Source organism: Cydia amplana, chromosome 8, assembly GCF_948474715.1.
Source record: "Cydia amplana chromosome 8, ilCydAmpl1.1, whole genome shotgun sequence".
In the NCBI taxonomy this organism is placed as follows: domain Eukaryota; kingdom Metazoa; phylum Arthropoda; class Insecta; order Lepidoptera; family Tortricidae; genus Cydia; species Cydia amplana.
In genome coordinates this window covers 8,129,679-8,155,728 of record NC_086076.1, presented here as the reverse complement: position 1 = coordinate 8,155,728, position 26,050 = coordinate 8,129,679, and the positions used below count along the sequence as shown (strand labels likewise).

General features: G+C 38.3%; 1 protein-coding gene across 1 annotated transcript in view; it reads left to right on the top strand.

Moving 5' to 3' along the window:
- LOC134650352 (uncharacterized) overlaps positions 1-26,050 on the top strand; it is a 157,587-nt gene that overhangs the window by 126,990 nt on the left and 4,547 nt on the right. Inside the window, exons 4-6 of the mRNA XM_063505314.1 lie at positions 18,575-18,653; positions 20,830-20,998; positions 24,843-25,097. Of these exons, the coding sequence (XP_063361384.1) occupies positions 18,575-18,653; positions 20,830-20,998; positions 24,843-25,097 (503 nt within the window). The remainder of the gene's footprint in view (positions 1-18,574; positions 18,654-20,829; positions 20,999-24,842; positions 25,098-26,050) is intronic.

The window sequence follows — 26,050 nt, the reverse complement described above, 5'->3', positions numbered from 1 at the left end:
GTGAAGAGCTCCTGTGATGTTAGACCATATATTGAGGGTTCGCAACCTTACCGCTGAGAGACTGGCCTCTTGTTGTATGTGTAGGTGCAGCGGTGGAAGGTTTAGCATGACCTCCATGGCTGCAGTCGGAGTGGACCTCGTGCAGCCAGTGGTGGCCGCGCATGCGAGCCTCTGGAGTCTTTGTAGCTTGTCACGTACGTTGCCTAGGTTTGTTCTTGGCCACCAAACCAAAGCACCGTAGCAGAGTAGGGGGCGGATTATAGTCTTATAGAGCCAAAGGGTAATTTTCGGGTTGAGTCCCCACCTCTTACCAATCATCCTTCTGCACTGCCAAAAGACTACTCCCGCCTTGTCTATGCGTCTGTTGATGTGATTGTTCCAGTTGAGTTTACTGTCGAGAGTTAGCCCTAAGTACTTAACTTCATCGGTCAGCTGTAGCTCAGTCTGGAAGAGTGTTGGTCTGGTAAAGTTGCCGAGTGCCCTTTTATTGGTGAACATTACCATTTCTGTTTTGGTGGGGTTAACTGATAGGTCAAATTCTCTACACCAGCGTTCTACGATCCGAAGAGCTGCCTGGGTGAGATCGCATACTGTACTGGCAAATTTACCTGATATTAATATTGCCAGATCATCAGCGTAGCCTATTGTGTAAAAGTGTTCCTCGTTAAGTTTGGTTATGAGGTTGTTAACCACTAGGTTCCACAACAGAGGTGACAGAACTCCCCCTTGAGGGCATCCTCGCACCGCCGCTACGGCCTGAGGTTCGCCTACATACCTTATTGTCCTTTGATTTAGCATGTTCATGATCCACTTTATTAGTCCGGGTTCAGCGCCGTGGCTTTCTAGGGCATTCCCTATACTGGTAAAGTGAGTCTTGTCAAAAGCGCCCTCTATGTCAATGAAAGTGCCAAGGCACATTTCTTTGTTGTGGATGGCTCTCTCAATGCGGCTTACAACCATGTGTAAAGCCGATTCCGTAGATTTACCTGAGCTGTACGCGTGCTGGTTGTTGTGCATCGGTATGTTCTTTAGCGCTCTATCCCTCAGATCCCTGTCACACAGTTTTTCCAAGGTTTTAAGTAGGAATGATGTGAGACTGATGGGCCTAAAGGATTTAATAGCTGTGTAGTCGTTCTTACCTGGTTTAGGTATGAATACCACATTCACATCTCTCCATCTTCTGGGCACGTACCCCCAGGCTAGGCAGGCTGCCATGATGTTGGTCAGGGTTTCCTGGATGAGTCCTAGCCCCCACTGTAGGAGAGCGGGGAAGATCCCATCCGGACCAGCCGCTTTGAAGGGATGGAAGCTGTCTATGGCCCACCTGAGTTTCTCAGCGGTGACGACTCTGCGCGCCATTTGCCAGTTGTTATCCGTTGTGCTGTATTCCTCTTCCGGCTGATCTGCATCAGCGAGACTTACACATCCTGGAAAGTGAGTTACCAGGAGTAGGCGTTGGGTCTCTGCAGGGGAAGATGTGTATGTGCCATCCGGTTTTCGTAATGAGCCCAGTTGTGATGTGGGCTTGTGCGCTAGGGTTTTCCTTACCCGGTTGGCTTGGTCTAGTGTTTCGATGCTGCTACAGAAGTTCCTCCATGACAAGGACCTCCAATACCGCAATCTCTTCTTGTACCTGGCCTTGGCTTCGTAGTAGTTGTCCCAGTCCACCTCGGCCGTTGTGTTCATGGCCCTGTTGAAGAGTTTTCTGGTTTTCCGCCGGAGTCTCTCCAGTTCAGGGCCCCACCACTGGTGGCCCGTTATGGCAGTCCTTGCCGGTGGTTTTAGGGGGCACGCCTTGTGGTAGCTGTCTATGAGGGTATCGGTTAAGATATTTACCTGCTGTTCTATCTGAGCCGGTTCCCGAAGGTCATCCCTCGGTGGAAGCAGATCAAGGCTTTCGCCTAGGGCCTTCCTATAACTGGCTCGGTCCGTCTTCCTGGGATTCCTCCGGGCGGTTGGTGTGTCGCTAGATGCTAGTAGATTGAAGCGAATCCATCTATGGTCTGAGCAGGAGGCCTCCTGGGAGACGTGCCATCCCATGACTAGTTCACTGACCTCCTCTGACGCCAGAGTCAGATCGATAATCGTCCTGCATCGTTTGTTTACAAATGTTGGTTCAGCGCCTACATTGAGAATGTTTAGATTAGTAGTCACAAGATATTCAACAAGTGTCTTACCTCTGTTGTTACTGGTCTTCATTCCCCACAGCGGGTGATGTGCGTTGGAGTCGGCCCCGATGATTATTGCGAGGCCTGATCTCTCGCAGTGGTTGACCAGTCGTTGTAGTTCGGCGGGCGGTGGCTCGTCCTCTCCTGGCATGTACGCCGAGGCAAGGACTAGGTCGCGACAGCCTGTTGGCAGTGGAACTTGTAGTTTAATCGCACACAGGTCTCTGGAACAGAATTCAGTGAGCGGTTGTGCAATAATATTGTTAGTAGTTAGGATACATGCCCTAGGGACGGCATGTACCGCGGAGTAATAGAGCTTACCTTTCGTGTCGGAGAGCCCGCGTATGTGTCCGTTGCCCGTCCAGGGTTCTTGTAGGAGGGCAACGGCTGTTGGCAAACCTACCAGACAGCGTCACAGTTGGGCCGTAGCGGCCACGCTGTGCTGGAGGTTTGCTTGGAGGACACTAGTCGGTGTCCATGTTGTCGGTGGTGGGGGCGGCATCTTGCATCTCCCCTCCCTCCTTCAACATGTCGACCAGCCCCGACTCTATCCAAGCCGACAAGTCCTCACCCTCGGATGATGTCCCGGCTGGTCCCTCACCAGTGCCAAGGAGTTCATCCTCCGAGAGTTCGGGTATCGTCGGCTTGGGTAGAGCTGGGGGGGCAATTCTCTCGCCGGAGACAGACTTACTCTGCCCGGAGGTGCCCGCGGCCAGTTCACTGGGGACCTGTGCTCCCGTTACCCTTAGGGTGGAACCCTGCAGGGTGGGAGGCTGGTCCAGGTATTTGCCTCCGGGACCCCTGAACCTGAGGTAGACATTGCCCACTCCACAGTTCAGGGATCTGCCCCTCTCCATGAAGGCGGGGACGAGGTCTTCGGGGATTGTAAAGGCGACAAACCACCCCTGGTCTTGCCGCAGTATCTCGATTATGGACCAAGTGTCAACCTTGGCCCATTCGTTCTGGTACCTTAGACCGTCAGCTGCCTGACGGACGTCTTCCCAGGACGAGTTGTTGATGTTCGGTATTAGGAGCCCGCACTTAACTCTCCTTGCCATCTCCGACTGGCGAACCGCCTTGAGGGAGATGTCTGGCAAGGTTAGGGCCTGGACGCATCGCTGAGACCAGGCGGCCGAGTATTCGTCTTCTGCGAAGACCCTCAGCTGCCCTTCAGCGAAGACAGGCTTGCCCTTGAATTTAGGTGGCCTGACTCCTACCAGTTTGTTTCTCGCCTCCGCCACGATTGCTTGGTGCAACCCGCGGAGGATGGCGTTAGAGTGTTCAGCGGTGATCTTCCCCGACTTCGCGTCAGTAATGACGATCGTCATGTCAGATGCCGCTGTTTGTGCATACGACAGCGGTTGGCTTGGGCTCACTAGTCGCTGCTTTTTGTTATCTCCTTGCGGGGAGAAGGAATCGTCTCGCGTCCTTTTAGCAGCGGCTCGTGCGAACTTGCCGGGCCGTCGTTTGGGTGGAGCTGCGGCCGAACTCGTAGGGCTATTCGCACGTGTATCGAACAACGTTTTACAGTACATATGGCACTTTAAAGTTTCGACATACGCACGAAAAGTGCTATTTTACGCACTAGTGCGGAAAAGTAGCCCCATATGTACTGTAAAATATATTTCTCAATCTTTTTGTAATTAGAGCAAAATAATTTAACTACATAGTACATACCTATGTAATGTAACAGTAATACTTATTCGTATTTCATTCCTATACAAGTCACGCACGTGTATTTACTTATTACAAAGTCGTGATGAACTTGAACTACTCATGCTAATCTAATGTATTCGTTCGTAGATACTTAAATTATGTAAATAATTCAATCTCGACATATTTAACGCGTTATTTTGAATATTCCGGAATGTATACCTTATGTTTAATATTTAATCGAATTGCCTACACATTAAGTCGTGTAAAATTAAGATCTAATTATCATTAAACATCGAAAGATGCCCCAAAGTTACAGTTGCTGCTGATATTCTCAGTGTCCTTAAAATAAATGAATGTCTTGTCTGATCCTCATTCGGTAAGGAGGCCACAGGCGTGCTTTTACATGGCATTCATGTCAAGTTAGTCTACCAGCTATAAATAAGAGGAGGCTAATTTCAATTGATTGTCAAGAAGAAACGCAGTGAAAGAACTCAACGCTGGTAGACATTATTTTCACCTACGTAATACATACATTACGTACGTAGGTACGTACGTATGTAATGTAACGTATTATAGTCATTTTTAGTAATAAACCTAATTACATGAAGTTATCTTTACATTATTAAATATATGGTATTAAGACATATTTTGATATGATATGTAAAGAGAAAACAAATTACTACTTAAGTACATAAAAAATATATTAAATAGATGCATTAAGAAAAGATTTGCCTACACGAATTAATTACAGGGATTTTTTTTATTAACTCGTAAGTAACCTATACATACATTCAACCCTATTCTGTATTGAATGATACATGTCTTACTGAACAACTTTTACTATGAGCAAACCCCCGAAACAAAAAAAATGTGTACCTATCTATCCCATAGAAACCATCAAAATGTGTAGTGATTAGAGTCTGTCCGAAAAGAGAAGAGTCGTGGCAATCTATGATCTATTTGGCAATCGTGGAATGTATGATTGAGTGAGTACCAATACATTCCAAGATCCTTAATTCTCTTTCCGCACAGAGTCTAATGCTGCTATTTAGTAATCGACAAGACTTTATCAGCTTATAATATATGTCTAAGATGCAAAAATGGTATTTACCATAACTTAGTTGTATTTAGATAGGTAACATAAAACGGACCGACGATATATTATTTATTTTAAGAGATTTAGGTATAAGTACAAAGAAGACACTGTTCAGTTTGATTGGGGATAGAGTTTAATTTTGATAAATGGAAAATATAATAAGAATTGACTTGCAAATGTTGCTTCTAAATTATACATTTTAAGCTCTGCTTGCAATTAGCATAATTATTTATCCACAGAAACGTCTAGGTTCTTAGGCGCGAGAAATCTTAGTGAATTTTAAATTGGTAAGTGTCTATTACTTTAAATTAGTTTAAGCAAGGCGTTAGTATACAAGTGAGTAATTAATATTGATTTTGTTAATTTTAGCACCTAAGCCAAATTGCTGCAAAAAATCAAACCACAAAAGCGAATTTTACATTAGAAACCAACACGGTTTTTTTATTATAATTGATATTATTCAAATTGTTTATAAATATGTAAACATATTTAGCTTTGACATAAAATCAGAAGATATTCAACAATGACATCACCTACAGGGTATATAATATTACATATATTTACCTACACGATATTATAGTCCCACGGCCATGTCAGCCTTACAGCTCAATGAATCCATTGTAAACATTATGTCTAGGAATATTGTGGGACCGTTTACAGGCGGGAGCGTTATATGTAGGTACTTAAATATCCTATATAACTTAAAATATGATTGACAAATACAAACAAAAAAATATTTATTTATTTAATCTTTATTGCACATAATAAAACACATTGTACAAAAGGCGAACTCGGTGTGATTTATTCTAGAAAAAGTTTACTTGTTTGAGCGAAAAAGGAATAAAAATTGTGCGTATATCTACTAATTGTAGGTATATGTATAAAAATGTAGATATGTTCACCCGGTGTTCGTTAGTGTAATAAATACCTATTTAAAAAAACAACGGGTTGCACTCAGGAAGTGCCGGCAGAAGTGAAAACTCAATGACTAGTGCAAAATGCACTATGTATATTTGAGGTTAACGCCATCTAGCGTTATTTCGTCGCATTACTTGAAACCCCTAAGCACATCACTGTAGTTATAGTACTCGAGTTATATTAATACCAGTTAGAGCGAAATGGCATTTAAATCAATAAAGAAAAATTCAATGACATTACATGTAACAGTTTTTGGATCAGGTCACGTGTCCGTCTTACGGTCACGTCATCACTCGCGAGTTTAACATTTTTTCCCCACCTCAAAAAGTGCACAGCGCCGCTAAAGAGGTTTTCACTTCACAATTTAAATCTGGAAGCAAACAAGATACGACAGTGTGCTCACTGCACAAGCGTTTATGGGGTGTTTTATGTATCAATTGGTACCTCATGTAGGTATCAACATACTCCATAGAGTTAAGGCATACCTTATGGGGATATTTTGAGTTTTAGCTGATACATTAGGCAACTCAAACATTTCCCGTACGACTCAGAACATGTCACTCGCAATTTTCCTGTTCACCCCTTGAATCCTATCCATTAAACATCTAACCTACATTGTCACCACGGCGCCATGGTTGACGCCATCGTTTGTAAACAAAAATATCAAACGGGTGGCGATAACTAGCTTAATAGGTCGAGTCGCGAACAGCCGGGTCTACATCGACCACAGTGCATATTAGCAATCAACGCGTCGCGTGGAACTGACGCGCGGCATTAACTAAGGCTGTTCATGTTTCAAAACAAGTATGTACATCACAATAATGGGGATAATGAATTCTAAAAATGTGTATTTACCTAAAATTGATTGTGTTGATTACTTACAATCATTGTAAAATGGGGGTAATGGGATAAGTCTCCCTAGTCCCTATTAAATAGCAGAAGTAACATATTTACAATATCGAAAGACCTTTACCACTGAAGGGCTTCGTCACTTGTTCTTTAATATATGACATCTATTTTCAGTTTATAATTTAAAAATAGTAGTGTGTACTTAAAAATACTTATCTTACTAAAAATCTAAGTACTTGCTTAAAAACACAAATCAAAATATTTGATAAAACATTGTTTGATTTGTTCCCAAAGTTGTAAATATAAAGATTAGGAAAGCCCGCCAGCATTTTAAACAAACGCGCGCAGCTGCGCATTCGGCAAGGACCCGAGGATCTACGATATAATTGCCCGCCCGGGCTGTTAATATGATGTATGCAAAAGTGAGACCCCGTGGAGATACTCAACCAATTGAAAAAACTAACACTGCAATCATACGCTGGAAACTGGAAATAAATCTTCATTTTTATTGTTCAATTCTCAGGACTGTACTTTAAATAGTTTACGTCATCGACACAGTAATTTATCATCATCATTGGCACAAATCATACTATAGGATATAGTTATCATGTCCATATTATTTTTCACCTCAGCAGCTCGAACAAGGGTACTTTGCTACTTAAAAACAGTGAGCAAAATCGCATTTTGCTCACTGAAAGGACAAAATGAGCAAAATGCGATTTTGCTCACTCAGTGAGCAAAATGCGATTTTGCTCACTGTTTTTAAGTAGCAAAGTACCCTTGTTCGAGCTGCTGAGGTGAAAATTTAATTGTTGGTATATCTTAAGAAAACATGAGTGAATAGAGGTAAGTGATGAAGAAGGAATACATTTTTCGGGTTCTCTAATATGTTCTCACTGCTGAGGTGAAAAATGTTGTGTACTACACGAGATCAAAGTTATTTACATCTCGTGCGCTTTTGAGTCCCTTACTACGCTCAAGATTCTAAATTAGATTCACTCGCTACGCTCGTGAATCTATTATAGAATCTTTCGCTTGCACGGGACTCAAAATAAGCACTCGAAGAAATATCAAACTTTGATCTCTTGTTGTACAAATAACTATTGTCTTTAGCATTAATAAAAAAATATTTTGCACCATGGTTAGCAGTTATCCATTCTCGCTCTGCTATACTGCTATACATTCGTGTAAATAAAGGAATGCGTCATACCTCTTTGATATGACATAATACCGTAAAATGGGGTGAGTAGGTGCAAAACTGACATTCAAACCTCGATAACATTTTATTTTTACATATATGTAAACTGAATGGTGTATATAATAAGTGTTCCGGACGTTTGTATTTTAGTTTTTATTTTATTTTGGGTACTTAGTTCCATTTCATAACTTTGACGATAAACAGGAAATCGCACCTCACCCCGTAGTCCCTCGTATTTGGGGTGAGTTGGGTTTTCATACAAAGGTGATTTTGGATGATTGTTGGATCGTTTTCGGATCGTTGGATCGGAGAATTACTATAGCTCCATTTTAAATTGGAATACATTATTTTTGTAGCAGTAGCCTTAAAAATCCATCTCACCCCCCTTTCAATCCTTTCATCCCTTCTCTCCCCATTCATAACCGAACTCTCCCCGCGACCCTACTCACCCCATTTTACGGTAATATGCATTTTAGACAGCTGCACTGTCACTCCATGATGTGACAAAGAGAAAGAGTACGAAAACAGAGTACTTTGGTTGTTATTTATGTGGATGTTATTATGTCAGACAACCAGTATATGTGAGATCACCCAGCGTAGTTGCTAGATTGCTACGGGTCTCTGCTCATAGATCAAATTAAACTGATTCCTTTAGACGGTGTGCAGACCCGGATTTCGAGACCTGGGGCCCCTAGGCACTTGGTATGGCAAGAATTTAGGGGGGGGGGGGGGGGGCTTCTCTATCTCAAAACCATTGTTAGGTTGCCTGGGCTTGTAGGCCCGGGCCCTGTGGGCCTAGGCGAAAATCCGGCCCTGACGGTGTGCTCGGTAAGCGTCTGGGAATAAGAAATCCAAGATCAAAGAGAGTATTAATCTGTCGTCCCGCCCGGCGCAGAATGGCTTGAATGTTAGGTACTATCTAAAACCACAGAATAAATAATAGTACTAAGTACAGAAGACTCACTCTCTAACAAAACGCGTCTGTTACGATCAGCACAGATATGGCCGCTAGGTGGCGACAGCGCCACGCGCGGCTAATGGCTTTCCCCAAACTTGGGGCCGAACGGATGAGTACAAAAAAAGTATTTAGCTACCTGTAGCAAAGCGACGAAATCGCGGAGTGAGACACGCCTACTAAAACTAACCTCAGATACGCCTCTAAGTTTCGACTCATGAAATGCCCCTCTCGTTATCGACAAATGTTGCAGTCCTTTATGATTTTTTTAATTTATTTCACATTACGTACTGTTAAATAAAAAAGAGCATTAAAAAGAGCATAATGCCAGCAGAGGAAAAAACTGAAACCGCGAGCAGTGGGTTCATAATAGGGTTTGCTCCCGGGAAATACCGGTACCGAAAGTACCGGGAATTCCCGGGATTTAGAGCCAAGCAAAGAACCGGGATTTCAAAATTATAATCCCGGTACTCCCGGGATTTTCGGGACTAAAATTTCCGGTACAATAGTTGACTGCTTTCTGTTACTTAGCATGAAATATCATGTTTTATAAAGAAAATAAATATATTTTATCCATCTAAGGCTGATGGTAATACTTTTACGGCTGACCACTACATTAAAATAAATTAAAAAAAAAGTCAATGGGTTTGGCAATGCCGACAATATAAAATTGCGTAATTTGATACTTTAAGGAGTTTAAGGGCATAAATGTTTGTACGCTAAATAATTTTATACGAACAATTGGTTATTTCATATTTGTATACTAACTAGAAGCAAAAATAGAGACAATTTTGTACTTTTAATTCAAATTCAAACACGGTACTTATAAGAAACTCACAAATGATAATGATATTTTAAATTAATTTAATAATTCTGACTGAATAATTTCTTGATTTGTCGTATTGATAGTTCTGTTATTATATGTTCGAAGGTCCACATCCCATTTTGAATGCATGCGAAAATTATCAATTTTTTTTATCCTTTTTCACAAAACGTCTTACATATTAAAAAAATGATGAGATTACTGAGCCACAATTCAGTTTTTGCCAATCAACAAAGATAGTAAAAATATCATGTAGTTTAGGAAAAAAAAACAAATAGACTTAAAGAGTGACTTAAAGACACATATTATGGTACAAAAGAAGTGCTACTTTTTTATTGTTTTAAGAAAGATTCGTGGTCGTTTTACCCTTTTTTTTACTGAAAATTGATGTGAAAACTGATTTTTGAAGGCAGTCCCGAAAGTACCGAAAATACCGGGAAATCCCGGTTCCATTTTTGCCCGGTACCGAAAATCCCGGTTCTTTTAAACAGTACCGGTTCTGCAATCCCTAGTTCATAATAAGGCTTTGATTTCTGTTCACTATGCTATACATTACTTTTTAGGGTTCCGTAGCCAAATGGCAAAAAATGGAACCCTTATAGATTCGTCATGTCTGTCTGTCTGTCTGTCCGTCTGTCCGTCTGTCCGTCTGTCTGTCCATCCGTATGTCACAGTCACTTTTCTCCGAAACTATAAGAACTATACTGTTGAAACTTGGTAAGTAGATGTATTCTGTGAACCGCATTAAGATTTTCACACAAAATTGAAAAAAAACAATAAATTTTTGGGGTTCCCCATACTTCGAACTGAAACTCAAAATTTTTTTTTTCATCAAACCCATACGTGTGGGGTATCTATGGATAGGTCTTCAAAAATGATATTGAGGTTTCTAATATAATTTTTTTCTAAACTGAATAGTTTGCGCGAGAGACACTTCCAAAGTGGTAAAATGTGTGTCCCCCCCCCTGTAACTTCTAAAATAAGAGAATGATAAAACTAAAAAAAAATATATGATGTACATTACCATGTAAACTTCCACCGAAAATTGGTATGAACGAGATCTAGTAAGTAGTTTTTTTTTATACGTCATAAATCGCCTAAATACGGAACCCTTCATGGGCGAGTCCGACTCGCACTTGGCCGCTTTTGAATTGCTGGTAATGCCCCAAATAAATAAAATAAATAAATAACCGTAATGACACAATACTAGCTAATCGTCCGTGTCTATTAATATTTAAATAATTATTATAGGACTGTTCATCGTAGCACATGTGGCACCACTACTATAATAAATACCATGAAAATAAATAGTTTAGTTTTTTTTAATTATGCATGTTCATGACAAGATTACGATGAAAACAATATTAATTCCACAAGCTGGATTCCGTTGGAAACCTTGGGTATAACCTAGTTGGCGAGTTTGCCCGTGATGTCATAGTTTTTACGAGTAAGTGTTCCCACGCTTATCTGTCTAAGTAAACATGCGAATTGTTCTGCAACTTGTCCCACATTTATAAAGATAAAAGACAATATATGATCTCTCACACTTCTTTAATACTTTGACACTCTGCTGGCTGGACGTTCACGTTGTCCTAATCATATTATTATTGCTCCTAGGATCAGCTCTCTACGTTGATATTTCCTAGAACCACCAATGTGTCTATTTTTGGTCGTTTATGGAACTACGAAGTAAGTACCTAATAACTAGTAGTCGTTTTTCTCGTTGTTCAGTTTCAATATCAGTTATCATTTCAAATTATCATTTTTCTCGTGGTCTTGATTAGTTCTTTGATGGATTGCTGCAATATTCTGTTAACTATTTATAAAAGTAGACGACAATAACACTGACAGTGACACTGTAAACGCTAGAGTTATACAAGTATTAAAGGGAAAGTGTTCATCCATTATCAAAGTCGTTTCGGAAATCAGTTTGAAGTTCGCCAGATTCTAGTCCTGGAGCAGGGCCAATTTAACGGGCCCTCCTGTAGATATTTATCACTTGCGACATTAAACCGACCGTACTCTGTACGTGAGAGAATTCGTACGAAGCTGAACCGTGATAAAAGAGGAATCAACGATTAATCTATAAAGTGATTAAAAACGCACTATTCGATGTGCTGAGGGTCTACCACGAACATCGAAATTCGAAACTTTTCTCTCTATCGCTCTTACATATTTAAGCGAAAGAGACGCAGTGAACGAAATCCCGTTTTTTTTGTTCACGGCATGTATACGGATCCTCCGGCCCGCATAACCATCAATAGACGCAGACGCATAAACTGTTTTAATTGTTTGATTCAAGAATATAAAAACCTATTGATGTGCTGAAGTAGATGCCGACCACGTCAAACTAAACTCTCACCCAACTGCGGTGATCAGCAACATCGCTAACGTTTGTTTATTGTTTCATTTTTACATTACATTCACAAATAATTTTTGGTTTGGTTTAGTTGGTTGTCAGGGAATGAATATATTCAAATTTATATTATCATATAATATTTCTGAATACACTGACGCCTAATGTAAAAGATTAAAAAATACAAACCGGCTAACTATTTGAAAGAATAGAATAATCATAATGAAGAAGTTTAGTAATAAACTACAGAAGCAATTAGAGGTAATCCAACAACAGAGCTCAAAAGCTGGGAAGCTCGGGGAACCATAAATTAGGTGCGACAAATGGTGATGAAATGAACAGTTATTGCCTCGCAAGCAGTGGCCGTCAAAACGTGGGGATGCCTATAGGATTAGTTCAAAATATTTAAGGTCCTTTATAATAATATAATAGAACCAGAATTATTTTATTTCAAACTGGTTTAAAAATTCATACATACTACGTAATACCAGTTACTAATCGCATTTTATCTGGAATCCCATATATTATTTTTGACAACATATCTCGGATTCGTAATCTCGATCACATCAAGAATTTCTAGTGTACCGCACAAAGCTTTGTTCGCGGTACACTTTAATATTCTCACTTGACCATGGATCATCCGTGATGCAACTAGCAACAATTTGACAGATCCTACCTTTGACTTATTATAATGAAAATGAAAAAAATGTTTATTTGTAACAGTTTATATAATTTAAATTTCATTTGTCTAGTACATAGATATGTAGTTTATAAGTAGAGTTAGTTTTTTTATTCAATCAAAACTTTTCTCTTTATCCCAATTGTATGTTTGACCATATCCATCTATACCTACCATAGAGGTATGGTTGACTTGTTTAGAAGGCCATTTGGCATATATTCCGCCGTTTGTAGATTGTTGTATATGTTTTCTGCAATAAAGTTGTTTTCACATTCCCTCTACTTTTTTGAAAAGCTGTCGAATGTATGCTTTGACTAAAACGATACAAGGTTTAATTTCGATTAAAACTACGTGTGGATTTGAAAATAAACACTTCCAGCCTGTGCGGTTGGCAACAGGTGTCCGCCATCAGCATCACAATGAGCACTGCCTAAGATCTAGACATTACGATATCCTGAAGATGAATTGTGCGGAATAGATACGGCTTTGAGTATTTTGTTTGTTCGTGAATTTGTAATTCTTCTTTTCATGAAGAAATGTTTCCAATGAAAGCATATAAAAAATATTTCGATCGTTTAATATTTTCGCACACAAAAGTGACATGGCATCTATGTCAAATTATAAGTATATACCTAGATATGGATACATAGGTAAATGTCGAAAGATAAAAACCTTTTTTAGTCATTAAGAAACGAGCACATTACGTACAGTTACATACTCAGCCGAAAAAGTTATTATATAAATCAAAGATTAAAACTAATATCATAAGTATACGTATCATACGTAAGATTTTATTTAAAAGAAAGAAACGGGAGCCGGCAACAAGACTGTAATCAGATTTTTAAGCTTCCATCGTATCCATAACTATTTTCGATCTACCAGATTCGCTTTGTTCTATTTATTGTATAAGCACTTGGTTTTATTTAATGGATTGCGCTTCGTTCTCACTATTCTTGTTGCGCCCTTGACTTTGACGAGAGATCTTTTCAAATATAAACAAAATACATACGAATTCCAACCTACTTTTATTTTGGCTAAATAATCGCCAGTCGTAAATTATAGGGATGTTATTCCGAGTTCTCGTTATGAGGTCAAGATTTAATATAGTAAGTCGTGAATCATAGTGAGTTGCGGTTTAATTGTTGTGAAAGAGTTGGGGAGACTAAACGCTTCACGTTAGCAGTCAGCAATAAAAAATATCGTGATAGGTATGAGAGAATATCTTCCTAACTCGTAGGTCAATCTAAATCATAAAGTTGACCTAGTTATAATTTCATAGATTGATGCAAATTTAGCTAATGTTTCCAGTTCTAATAATAACTGTTTCAGTAACACGGATCCCGTGCAGAAGACGACAGCGCGCTTTATAGATTAGATAATATTGAAATAGCGAAAATTGAGTGACAATGTGGAGTAGGTATGTACTATGTGGCAACAGAAATATTAAATTCAAGTATTAATTGCATGTCATTAGACAGTGCATCTCGCTTGAAAAAAAAAAGAATGAGCGAACTGCACGGTGATTGATGTCGAATCAATATCAAATCAGGTTCAGATTTTAAAAGTTCGATTACAGCTCCTGATATAATCTTGATACTTAAGGTATAAAATTGTTTCTGACTGAAATGTTAATAAATATTGAAAGCCCTCCGTCAAGGCAGCTAGAGTCAGTTCGGAAAGAAAAGAGTCGTGGAATGTATTGGGCCCCATACATTTCAAGACTCTTCTCTTTCCGCACAAACTCTAAACTAAACAAATATTGTCAAACTCAAAGCAATAAAAATGTGGACGGTGACGAATGTAAAATCCATACTCGTATTACTCGGCACTCGCATATAATATATCGACCCTCGTATATTTTTATTTCTTTTTCTCAAAAATGGACGGCAAAATCGACGTTGCCGGTTAAAAAATAGGTCGCGAAGTGCGTAGTTTATGGTCATTCAAAAAATTAAAAAGTTAAAAACATTGCAGTCTCGATTTCGGGACTGCAATGTTGCATACAAATCCCATTATATAACGAGTTCCAAACTTTTTAAAACTTTAAATGGCCATAATCAAATAGGTCCATTAAACAGCCAAACAGATGATCAGCACTTATCTAATACCTTTAAACGAGCAATTCTTGTTTATTTATTTATTTATATATATATATATATATATATATATTTCGGGGATCTCGGAAACGGCTCTAACGATTTCGATGAAATTTGCTATATGGGGGTTATTGAGGGCAAAAAATCGATCTAGCTAGGTCTTATCTCTGGGAAAACGCGCATTTTCGAGTTTTTTTATGTTTTCCGAGCGAAGCTCGGTCACCCAGATATTTATTATAATCAGGGGTCGGATAAAAAGTGCGGATGACGTCAAACCACTTATAGGATGATTTCAAATAGTATTTTTGATTTTCATAAACAATTATCACTTATCATTTATCAACCTCTTTATTAAACGATATCGCCACTTGAAATGAGTAAGTACGTTTTTGACTGACCTGACACATTGTCAATCAGATGAACAATAAATATTGTATCTTCACGATTATATTTAGCTAAAATTTAGCTATAAAAGTATAATAACATCAAATTTTTTTTTTTTTTTACTAATCTTACCTACTGTTCCCACTTTTGACTATTAAACCTATTTATCTGAGGATCCCACAGACTTGTTCTAAGCGTTCTAACTAATTTCAAATAATTATACCTTATGGTAACACGTTTCGTGAAATTTATTTTATTCACTACATCACCCTACCACCTGTATTATTAATTCCATGGATTTATTTACGATTATTTTGTTACTTCATTAATATTACTTTGTTACTACATGTCACACGGAAGTTTAAATACAAACTCAAACATCATCCTGTGTGCAAGATTACGTCATTTTTACGTCATCCGCACTTTTTGTCCGACCCCTGATTATAATGTTGGTACCGCAAATATTTTATTAGGTGTCTCAAATACGTTGGCGTATTTTCAGCAGAAAAATACCTACACTTCTTTTTTTTAAAAAAAGGCGGCAAGCAAATCTTTTTAATGGTTTTACTTTTTTCTGTGAAAATTAGAACGTTGCTTCTGTAAAATATTTCTATTTCTTGCACCATTTTTGAGAAAAGCACTATATATGACTCGGCTGGAAGGCTACTTGCTGGCTTCGGATTCAATAAAGGAAATTCTAATAATCTTGTTGGTCAGCTGCTTAATCGTTTTCTCCAGCGAACACTAAGGCCCTATTAGGGCCCACGCTCGCTCACTGATAACGTTTGGCACACAATTTCACTGCTAGATTTATCACCTTTCCGACTAAGGTGTGGGCGGTTGTTGATAAAACTGGCTAATGGTGTGCCTCGTAATCGATACAGGCGCATTCATTATAAACTTACGAGATACAGTAATTGAATTATCAACGGTAATATGGAGCAATAGTATCTAACTCTAAACATCTTGTACAACTTATGACATTCATAGACTAGTTCATGTATGAAACTGTGATCTAGGTTAGAGACACTGATTTTACGATCTCGATGCATCTAAAATACCTAATTAATAGTCCTTTACAATCTAATATTACATGAGCCGTGAATCAAAGTATTTGGCAACACCTCATTAGTCCAGACGGCAACGTAGCTTTTAACTGTAAGATTTTGCATATAGTACAGTTTAATTCTAAATAAGTAAAAAAAAAACAATACGAGTAGGTATGCTTAGTGCTTCGTGCTCTTAATTTTTTCTGTCACATGAATCTATTTTATATCAAATTTTTGTGGGCTATGGCGCAATTATATGCCCTTAGCCCTAAGGTGATATTATAAAATAATAAAAATCATAAATACCGTACAATCTATTCGTATTTTAATCTTCAAATGAAAAGAAAGAATAGGTATAAATTATTTTCACTTGAATTTCAATGCGTTTGCGCATAAAGCCGTTCTTCTAATTATTAGCCGTTTTAAAATAATTGAACATACCGATATTTAATTTTTTTAATAGCGTAAATCAATTAAAAAAAAAAAATTATCGGATCTGGCTTGATATCGGGATTAATTAGAAGGAACTGATAGGAACCTCGATATTTTAGGCAGGTGTGCCGATTTAGAATTTCAACAAAAAAAGAATCCAATTATTATGTCTCATAGTAGTCATAGTTATTACTGGAGGGTCGGGAATCTACTATTTAAATGTTTGATTACTGGGTTTAAGTTCTAGGAAGACGAGTTTCCAAGCTAAAAGATTTGTAGCAATCGCAGACTTGTTAATAGGTAATTAATACATTTTCCATTTTAAATTTAAACGAACAAAAATAGATATCTATCGATTCGGACAACGTCATCGATATATCACAAGCGTAACAAAATCGATTGAAACTATTATTGAAGCGATTATCGGTTCAAAATGAAGCCCTTGAGATGCCAGTGATCGCTATAAGCCATTTGTTCCGTCTGGGATGCGGTAAAAAAACGTAACACGTGCAAAATCGCGAATATTTTTACGTAACACTTTGTATTCGTATCTCGTTTTGTTTATGATCGACAGGTAAAGCTAGATCTAGACATTGAAATTGATTATATGATTTCGAACGTGCTAGCTGGTTTTGCTATCCTTGTATTTCAATTTCTTGCTATTTATGATACTTAAAATATGTACACAAAGTAGGGATATAAGTACATTAGTTGTTCCTGGAGTTAATTTTTGATTTAGTTTCTTAACACCTGTTTAATTTACTACTTTTTAATAGCTTTAAGTTCGTACATTTCGTTGATGTCTTTTGTTTCTTTGACCTGCAAAGGTCAAATGTTAAAATCCGTATCGGAAACAGGTCTTCGATCCCAATGTTAATAAATACCCGATATGATTTCAAATAAACTTTCTCTAAGAAAAACCTCGCTACGTCTCCAAGCAAATCTACCTGTGTATCCAAAGCTTTGCAAACAATTTAAGTCAACTTCCTAGCAAATAACAAGTTCTCGTGTGAAAAAATCTTGGGACAATCGAAATACGCAAAGAGTGAAATCAATAATTTGGTTCAAACAAAAATCGAACCTATGTTAGATCTTATAGAGTTTAATATAAAGGTATTTTAAGCACAAAAATATAAAATTAACGTGTGTTAACCCTTTGGATGAGAAGCTACGCACAATACGCACATGTGCGGAAAATTAGGAGAATTTATAACGTATTTAGTCGGGACTCCTCATGTGTTCGCCCAAAAACTAACCTTGTAAATTGTCTTATTCTCTTACTCTCTTGTCAATAGAGACGTGTGAATATTTTTTGAACACTTCGCCCTAGTAGCTATTTCTGTTCTATGCTACCTAAGATACAAGTATAAATACATACTTACATATTTATTATAAGTGTTATGGTGTAAGTATTCGGTGTTTTATCGACATTTTATTATTGATGTTGTCCCTTGCTACTTTGTTTTGCGGCATTTTCAGGAAATTTTAATTGCCGTCTTGTCCACTATTGCCATTACGTAGGTACTATGGCGGCAATATATTGGCCATATTCTCAAATAGTTCCAAGCAATCGTTAAATACAATGTAATTCACACAAGAAACGTTTGTGACAAAAATATCTGATTTATTACCTTCAGAAATACCTACACCGGCCGCGCGTTCGTCAACTGAAATCATAAAGTTTTGTCATCTCAAGGATTTCTGAACCAAACAAATTACTAGTTGATTAATGGAATAAAAATGTATTCTTGCATCAAACGTGTTTAAATTATATAAAATAAAGAACTCGAGTTACACTAGAATTGTGACTATTGTGACGCGCTGCGTAAAGCATTTATATAATAACCATTTTATTTTATGATGAAAAGATCTAGTGTGTAAAAAATTACAATTAAAATTGTTCTGTTTTTTTCAGGATCATGAAAGCAACCTAACAGTGCCGGCCCGATGGGAGGACCGCCACTTAAGAAACTACCTCAATAAACCAGGCATTGGTGAGCAAACTTAACATCATTAAAGAAACAGTTTTTCCAATGTCACGCTATTACCCAAAATAATTTTTTTACATTCAAATGGCGTTCCTGGACGTCGTTTCGCAATTTAAGCAACTAACAAGCCACCACCACTCTTACTTGCATTCTTTTTTATATCTCCAATCTCGTGACATGCGCGTAAAATTGTACCTTATTTTTTTTCACTTCAGCTTTATTTAGTTTCTAATAAATAGATACTTTGAATAGTTTAAATAGCAAACTTTTCGAGTGTCCATTGACAACATCGCATTACTACTTATTTAACTATTTTAAATACTCGTCCTGCGGAGGATATAACTTAACGTACCTACCCAACTAACATTAGGCGCTAAATATAAGGGTTAAAAGAGATCTACATAGCGTTTGTTTACTCCAGAGGTTCTATTGATGTTCTAAAAATAGGAGTTATAGCCGGCTATAACTCCGTAATACCTCCGGATTGGGCACAAATTTTAACACCTTGAGTTGTAAAACGGCGCTACAATAGAGTTATAGGATGAAATAAGAGATAGAAGAGAGCTAAAGCAGTGCTATAATAGCGTTGATTAACTACTTAGGATTTAAAAGGGTGCCAAATAAGGGACTACTAACTATTTGAGTAGTAGTGTAGGGCCATATAGATGATACTTTCAGCTTTAGATGGTATATTAGTATTTAAAGTCAATATTTGTAACACTCAAGAAGGTAATTGCACATTTTTTCCTTAGCCCTATCTGCTTTGGTTGCAGATGTTTCGATTTTGTTTTATTATTCGTAAGCTTGCCTGGGACAGCTTGAAGTGAAATGTAATGGCGGATAATTAAAAGCAAATAATTATTTTAGTTCACTGATGCCGGTGTTATCTGGGGATTTATGATGGCGAAATTAATTACACTGTCAATAACTATATGTATTACTAACAAAATTTTAAAGGGCCTCGTCTGATCCTTTGAATATTTATCTGAATATAATATTTTTTTATTTGTGGTCCACCGTATTTAATTTTCGAAAAATTACTCAATATACGTGAAGTCCGGTTTTAAATATAACAATACTAACATTAGGTAAATATTGAGTAAAAGTATCGATTTTTATTGAGTATTTACGATTTAATTAATAGTTTTTGTTTTGCTTATTGATTCATCGGTCATCTTAACATGGCGCTATAGGCTTAGGTTGTAAGTAAGACTCTAACAACAGTATAAGATGTACTAAGGTATTGAATAACGCTCATCTGCGACTTCATGATCTATAATGGTGACTCATAACTTCTCTTTTCGACTGTAAGTGATACAAGAGAGTTAAGTAGCGATTGCGATACACAGAGCTATAAAAGACTTTTTATCGCCTGTTTAGAACCTTAAGTGAAAATTGCAGCTGCTTATTACTCATATAGATGCTAAGGTGGTAGAATTCACTTTGAGCTATAACACTAGCGGCTTAAAATGCGTTATAGCGGCCAAAGCGGCTACTGTGGATCAGGGATGTTACAGAGCTCCGTTTCCGTTTCCGTTAAGTCGGAACTTCCGTTTGGTATTACACATCCGTTTCTGTTCCGGTTCCGTTACTTTTGAAACGGAAGTTATATCGGATGTCAATGCTTAGCGCGGCAGCGGGACATGAGCGGTGTACATCAAAAACAAACAGGTTTATACCAGTCATTCGCTCATAGCCCCGCTTGCCACATGCTGGAGTAATTAGATGTTCTGGTTTATCCGTGTTTTCGAATTTAAAGTACCTATTCGTATGTGTTGTGTTATGTAATGTATACCTACTGATAGTACTGACTCAGGCTCCGGTTCTCGTTCCGGTTCCGTTTTCGGTTCCGATTCCGTTTCTGGTTCCGATAAACTAAATTTAAAACATCTGGTTCCGCTTTCGGTTCCGATAAAACCACATCCGTTACATCCCTGCTGTGGATCTTAAAGCTATATATACATGGACCTCTTAAAGACCTTGATGTCACCAGAGCCTGTAAGCTTAGAATATGTAGCTATTCTACAGCCGTTCTATGTCTTTAGGTGATAAAATAAGTGCTAAGTGTCGCTTAATTGTTTGTTGGGTACTTATATATCTCAGTCATCGTGCTGATAAAATTTTACAATGAAATTAATATAATAATAACATCATTTATTTACCAAATATGAATAATTTCCAGAGAAAGTTAGCCGTTGGATCGGCGGGATCTACGACTACGCCGCGCGCGCATGGAAGTGGGGCGGCGAGCTGCGCCCCATGCGGTATCAGTCCTTCTCCAAGATGAGGAAGCTGAGGCCAGAGGAACTGCAATGGAACTGCATCGCCATGGAGCCCGAGCTGCTCTACAGGCAAGTTTTCTATTTTGTGTGTTGCCAGTACCTATCCGTATAAAATAAACAGTAACTCATTAAACGCGTAGAACTCACGAACGTATCAAGGTGTTGCACCCGTTTTTAATCACATAAGACACACGTATACAAGTCTAACGCAAGATAGGTGCCACATATAAATCATAAAAACAAAACCCTCCCCCCTTTTGGCAATCGGGTAAAAAGATTAAAACTAATTTTATATATTCCTATACTAGCGACCCGCCCCGGCCCCGCACGGTTTAACAAATTACACATAAACCTTCCTCTTGAATCACTCTATCTATTAAAAAAAAACCGCATCAAAATCTGTTGCGTAGTTTTAAAGATCTAAGCATACAGACAGGGAAACGACTTTGTTTTATACTATGTAGTGATGCTTACGAAAAAATCAACCTCCAGTCTCCTGTTAAGAGAAAGCATATTATGATACAGAATTAAAATCTGCAGAATTTAAATACCTACGAGTACAATGTACCTACATCTCTTTTTCCATTGCGATTTGTGAGAATACTCAGTAGCGAAAAAGTTTCAGTATTTAGGTTTCATAAAAACCTATAAATTATTACCCGTAAAACCAGCTTAGACTAAACAGTTTACGAAACTGAAAGGCGACCTCCATAGGAATAAATGCGAAGGTAACTCGTGTGTTCGTACACGTCCCATTTGACATTATTTTATTTAACTATAGGAGGTCCTTTGTTCCAAAGACCTATCGGACGGTTTTATGCGGACGTGAAGCAGTTTTGGGGCTTAAAGCTGCTGTGGGGTCAAAGTCTGGGGCGGGTCATGTTTCTATTATGTATGCCAATTTAACTACACAAATTAAGATTAAAGAGACGACCGCTTGTTCATACAAACATAGTCCCCATTTTCCTCCCGGATATTGACATTTTAGAGTCAGTTATAATTTTTGCTTACAAAATCTTATACAAGGTCGTTCACTATATATCCCGTTAAAGCCAAACTGCGCTGAAAATAGAAACTACTTATAGATATATGTAATTTAATAACTAAAAGGTTTCGATCTTACCTTCATACCTACCTATGTAACAAAGCAAGTATGTATTCTTCTTCTTATGGTGTGAAGGGATCATAACTAAGTATATATTTAAACCAAATTAAAACTATTTAAAACCTACTTGTACTTAAGTCCTGAGAATAAGAGTAGGTACCTATATATCTTATTAAGAGTAGGTACCTACCTACTCTTATTCTCAGGACTTAAGTACAAGTAGGTTTTAATTTGGTTTTAATATATACTTAGTTATGTTATGATCCCTTCACACCATAAGGTAAAGTAGGTAAGTAAGAAAAATATTACGCATCCAGAGGAACGACATAGCAGTTAGTAGGCCTGAAAATAAGAGATAAACAAATAAGCGCCATAAATAAAAACAAACGGTCCAAAATGAGAGATAACGGAAAATAAATGACGATCCTTACGAAACATATCATTCCTCACCGAACAAAATATCCCATTAAGCTTGCATATTTCACATATTCGCGTATCTACATAACGCAGTGTTCCCGATATCGAAATGGCGTGTTCGTGACAGAAATAAACGGTCTCAAGGGCACAGAGACGGTGGGCCCTCTGGTTGCATTCGCTCTGAAACCTCTGACAATATACACTAAAATTGACATGGGTTACAAAGTTGGAGCGTTTTTGCTTCTGTAGGAAATAATGAATATAATGAATGAAAAAAAAATTTTTACGCGAACAAGCTCACTAGAAATAAGCAGAGGAAAAGTGCTACTTGTAGGCCTGTATGGTTATGAAACTGAAAGTGCCGGCATTTTGATAACTGAATCACCTGTTTTTTGTAACTTAGGACATTATAATCCTCTTAGTAAATGTATTATATTTCTCAAAAAGGAACAATAGCCGTATAGTTTGTTGTGTTTCATTTAGGAAAATATTTAAAAAAAATATCCTAGTGCGTCAGCTGGAACGACAACTGTGTGTTTATTTTTTTACTCGTTTTGACTGAAACAAGTGAAACGCTTTGAAAACTCGTCATTAGAGTTGCAATCTTTTTCGTAGGACACACGGGTTGTAGTTGAATTCCGCTGTCGCTTACAAATTACACTCCGCTCCATTAGGACATTTCCAATCGTCCAATACCACGAAAAGCAATATAAAGTTTACGAACGCCGTGATGCGATATTGCCATTGTGTAGTTCAAACCCTTGTTATATTTCTACTCTCGTGACCCATAAAGCTTTTATGAGCTTAATTTTGATTATACTTTGCTAAAATGAACCACAGCTCTTCGAATAACCTGATCTGATTCCAGAGATTTTTCAAGTTTGACGATTCATGCAGAATAATTAAATTTGAACGCGGGATATTCCAAATAAGTAGCTGGATACTTAATTCATTAAGAAAAGTAGTAGGTATAGTCCGTCAACCAAATCTTGTCAGTAGCAATGTAAAGCAAACTAAAGTAGGGCAACACTCAAAGAGCAGTATTGCGCTAAGAAAAGCAGCAATGTACATCGAACCAACAGTTTTTTTTTCCGTTGAGCGCGCCCTGCGTACGTCAATTCAAATTGTCACTCGCGGCTTATTGAAAAAAATTTAAACATGGACGGACAATTTAAAAGCGATGTTAAAACAATGTTAATCAAAATGATGAACAAATTTGAAGATATCAAAAACAACTCCCTATCGTAGTGCTTATATTCTCTTTGTTCCCTATCTATGTCTTCTAAGTTTACTAAAATAAAATCGTATCAAAATGCAGATAATAAGATAGTGCATATATTTGTTATTTACAATATAATATGCCACTTGTTAATGTAAATTAGTGTACTGTTCTGGATGAATATGACATACCTGTGTAATTTTTTTGATTGGTATATATTGTACAATATACATATTAAAAATAAAACAACTGATATTTGGGTGTTTATTTAATTTAAAGGTAAATAAGATAAGGGTCACTTTTCGACTTGGTTGCGTTGTACACGTACATAAACCGCCATAGGTAAGTATTGTCTGAAAAGATACTACCTACTACGAACGCCTTATATTGGGCAAGATTTAATCCTGCAACAAACATGTATGGATTAGGTAGATATTGCGAAAGAACGGCGATATAATCAAGGCTCTTAATACTGTTTAAAAGGTTCACCTTTGTAAATAGTCACAACTGATTTCTGAAAATATTAGACATGTGGGCCTATGGACGGTTTCCAGGACACAATTTATGGTCTTGTTGGATAGATTTAGGCATACGTTTTAATTTTATTTATGCCTTTTAACCCTAAAACAAAAAAACTGAACATAATCTTAAAAGTTCGAAAGAGTTCTTCCAATACTTGCCATAACCTCAATTTTTAGTAATGTTTACCATCAACGAGCATGATTGTACATTGTAGGCCCCTTAGCTTTGCTTATTCTTATTTAATGTATTGGTATTTAATGGTGACAGCAGAAATATCTCTTGAAACAGAAACGATTCAGAATGAAAACCAAATGAAAACAAATAAGGTGACGGCTGTCATTCACGATCCACATTCCACAGATAAAACACAGATGACACGCGTTTTGGAATTATTTGAACACAGTGTTGCTAACCCGCGATTTTTCAAATTTGCCGCCTTTTACTACTGACAAGATTTGGTTGACGGACTTTATATTTACCATTCCCAGACCATACACTGCGTTAACAGCTCGGTAATTCAATACAGTAACATTCCTTTACCTATGCCCCAACAATATAATAAGATCTTTGACATTATATCTATGATGTAATTGGCTGGCAGGACTAATTAGGTACCTGTTCTGCATTTAACCAGCATTATAATTTTCCAGATGGGCACCCGTAAGCTGCTACGAAAGCCGGCAGTACATCTGCAAAACTAAACTAAAGTACCACCGGCAACGCAACGCAATCAGCCGCGAACGAAACGACCCGAGGAGCAACGACGTGGTGACAGCCAACCCGTTGCTGAACCCGCTCAAGTCATACGACCTGCGCCCGAGTGCGCTCCGGGCCACGCCGAAGCCACGACGAAACAAGCGAGGCCCGCTCCGGCCGAGTAGAAAGCTCACCCGACCTTTCCCTGGGTAAGATTGCTAAAGAATGTTTTACATCACTCCTCTCCTGCAGGCATATCATGCACGGACGTTGTTGATGACTTTGTAACATTCTATCACGATGATAACTGCGACTCTCATAATGCATAACCAGTGCATAACGCAATCAGCCATGATCGCAACGAGCCAAACCCACAGACAAGACATCCTCTAGACTGAGCATAGTATAGCGCTACCCCCTCTGCCACAAATATACGGTAGTTCTACTCCATTTTCGAGTCAAAATGTCTTTGTGTGACGTCCGTGTCTTTGAACGGACCAATCACGGCACGAGACTCGCTCACCTCGTCCCCCGCACCCCAGTATTTTTAGCAGCATCGGTTTCATGAAATAATTGCTCTAAACTCCGTCTAGAGCAGCCATACTCTAAGTGTGTTCCGCGGAGGGTTCCGCGACACCCCTGCAGGGGTTCCGCAAGAATTTAGAACACTATGCTTTAGTCGCCTAAATCAGGGAAATCAGGGACATGTATTACAACTGCACAACTCGAGTCAAAAGCCCAGGTGGCCTTAGCGAACCGTTCGAAGTCCAAGTTGGTGTTCATCAGGGGTCCACTTTAAGCCCTTTACTGTTTAATTTAGTAATGGATTATTTAACCAAAGATATACAACTGCCGGTGCCATGGTGTATGCTATACGCGGACGACGTAGTACTCTTAACCAAGTCAGCTGAAGACATGCAGACCCAACTTACATCCTGGACTAAAGCATTGGAACAAAATGGCCTCAAGATTAGCAGGAGCAAAACCGAGTACATGCAATGCAAATTTTCTACCGAAGTCCAAGACGACAGAGACGTGTGCATCGGAGAACATCCTGTACCTAAGGTAACTAGGTTTAAATACCTAGGATCTGTCATCTCATCCGATGCCAATCAGTGGCGTAGCTAGAGGATATGGCGCCCGGGGCAGGCACCAAATTTGC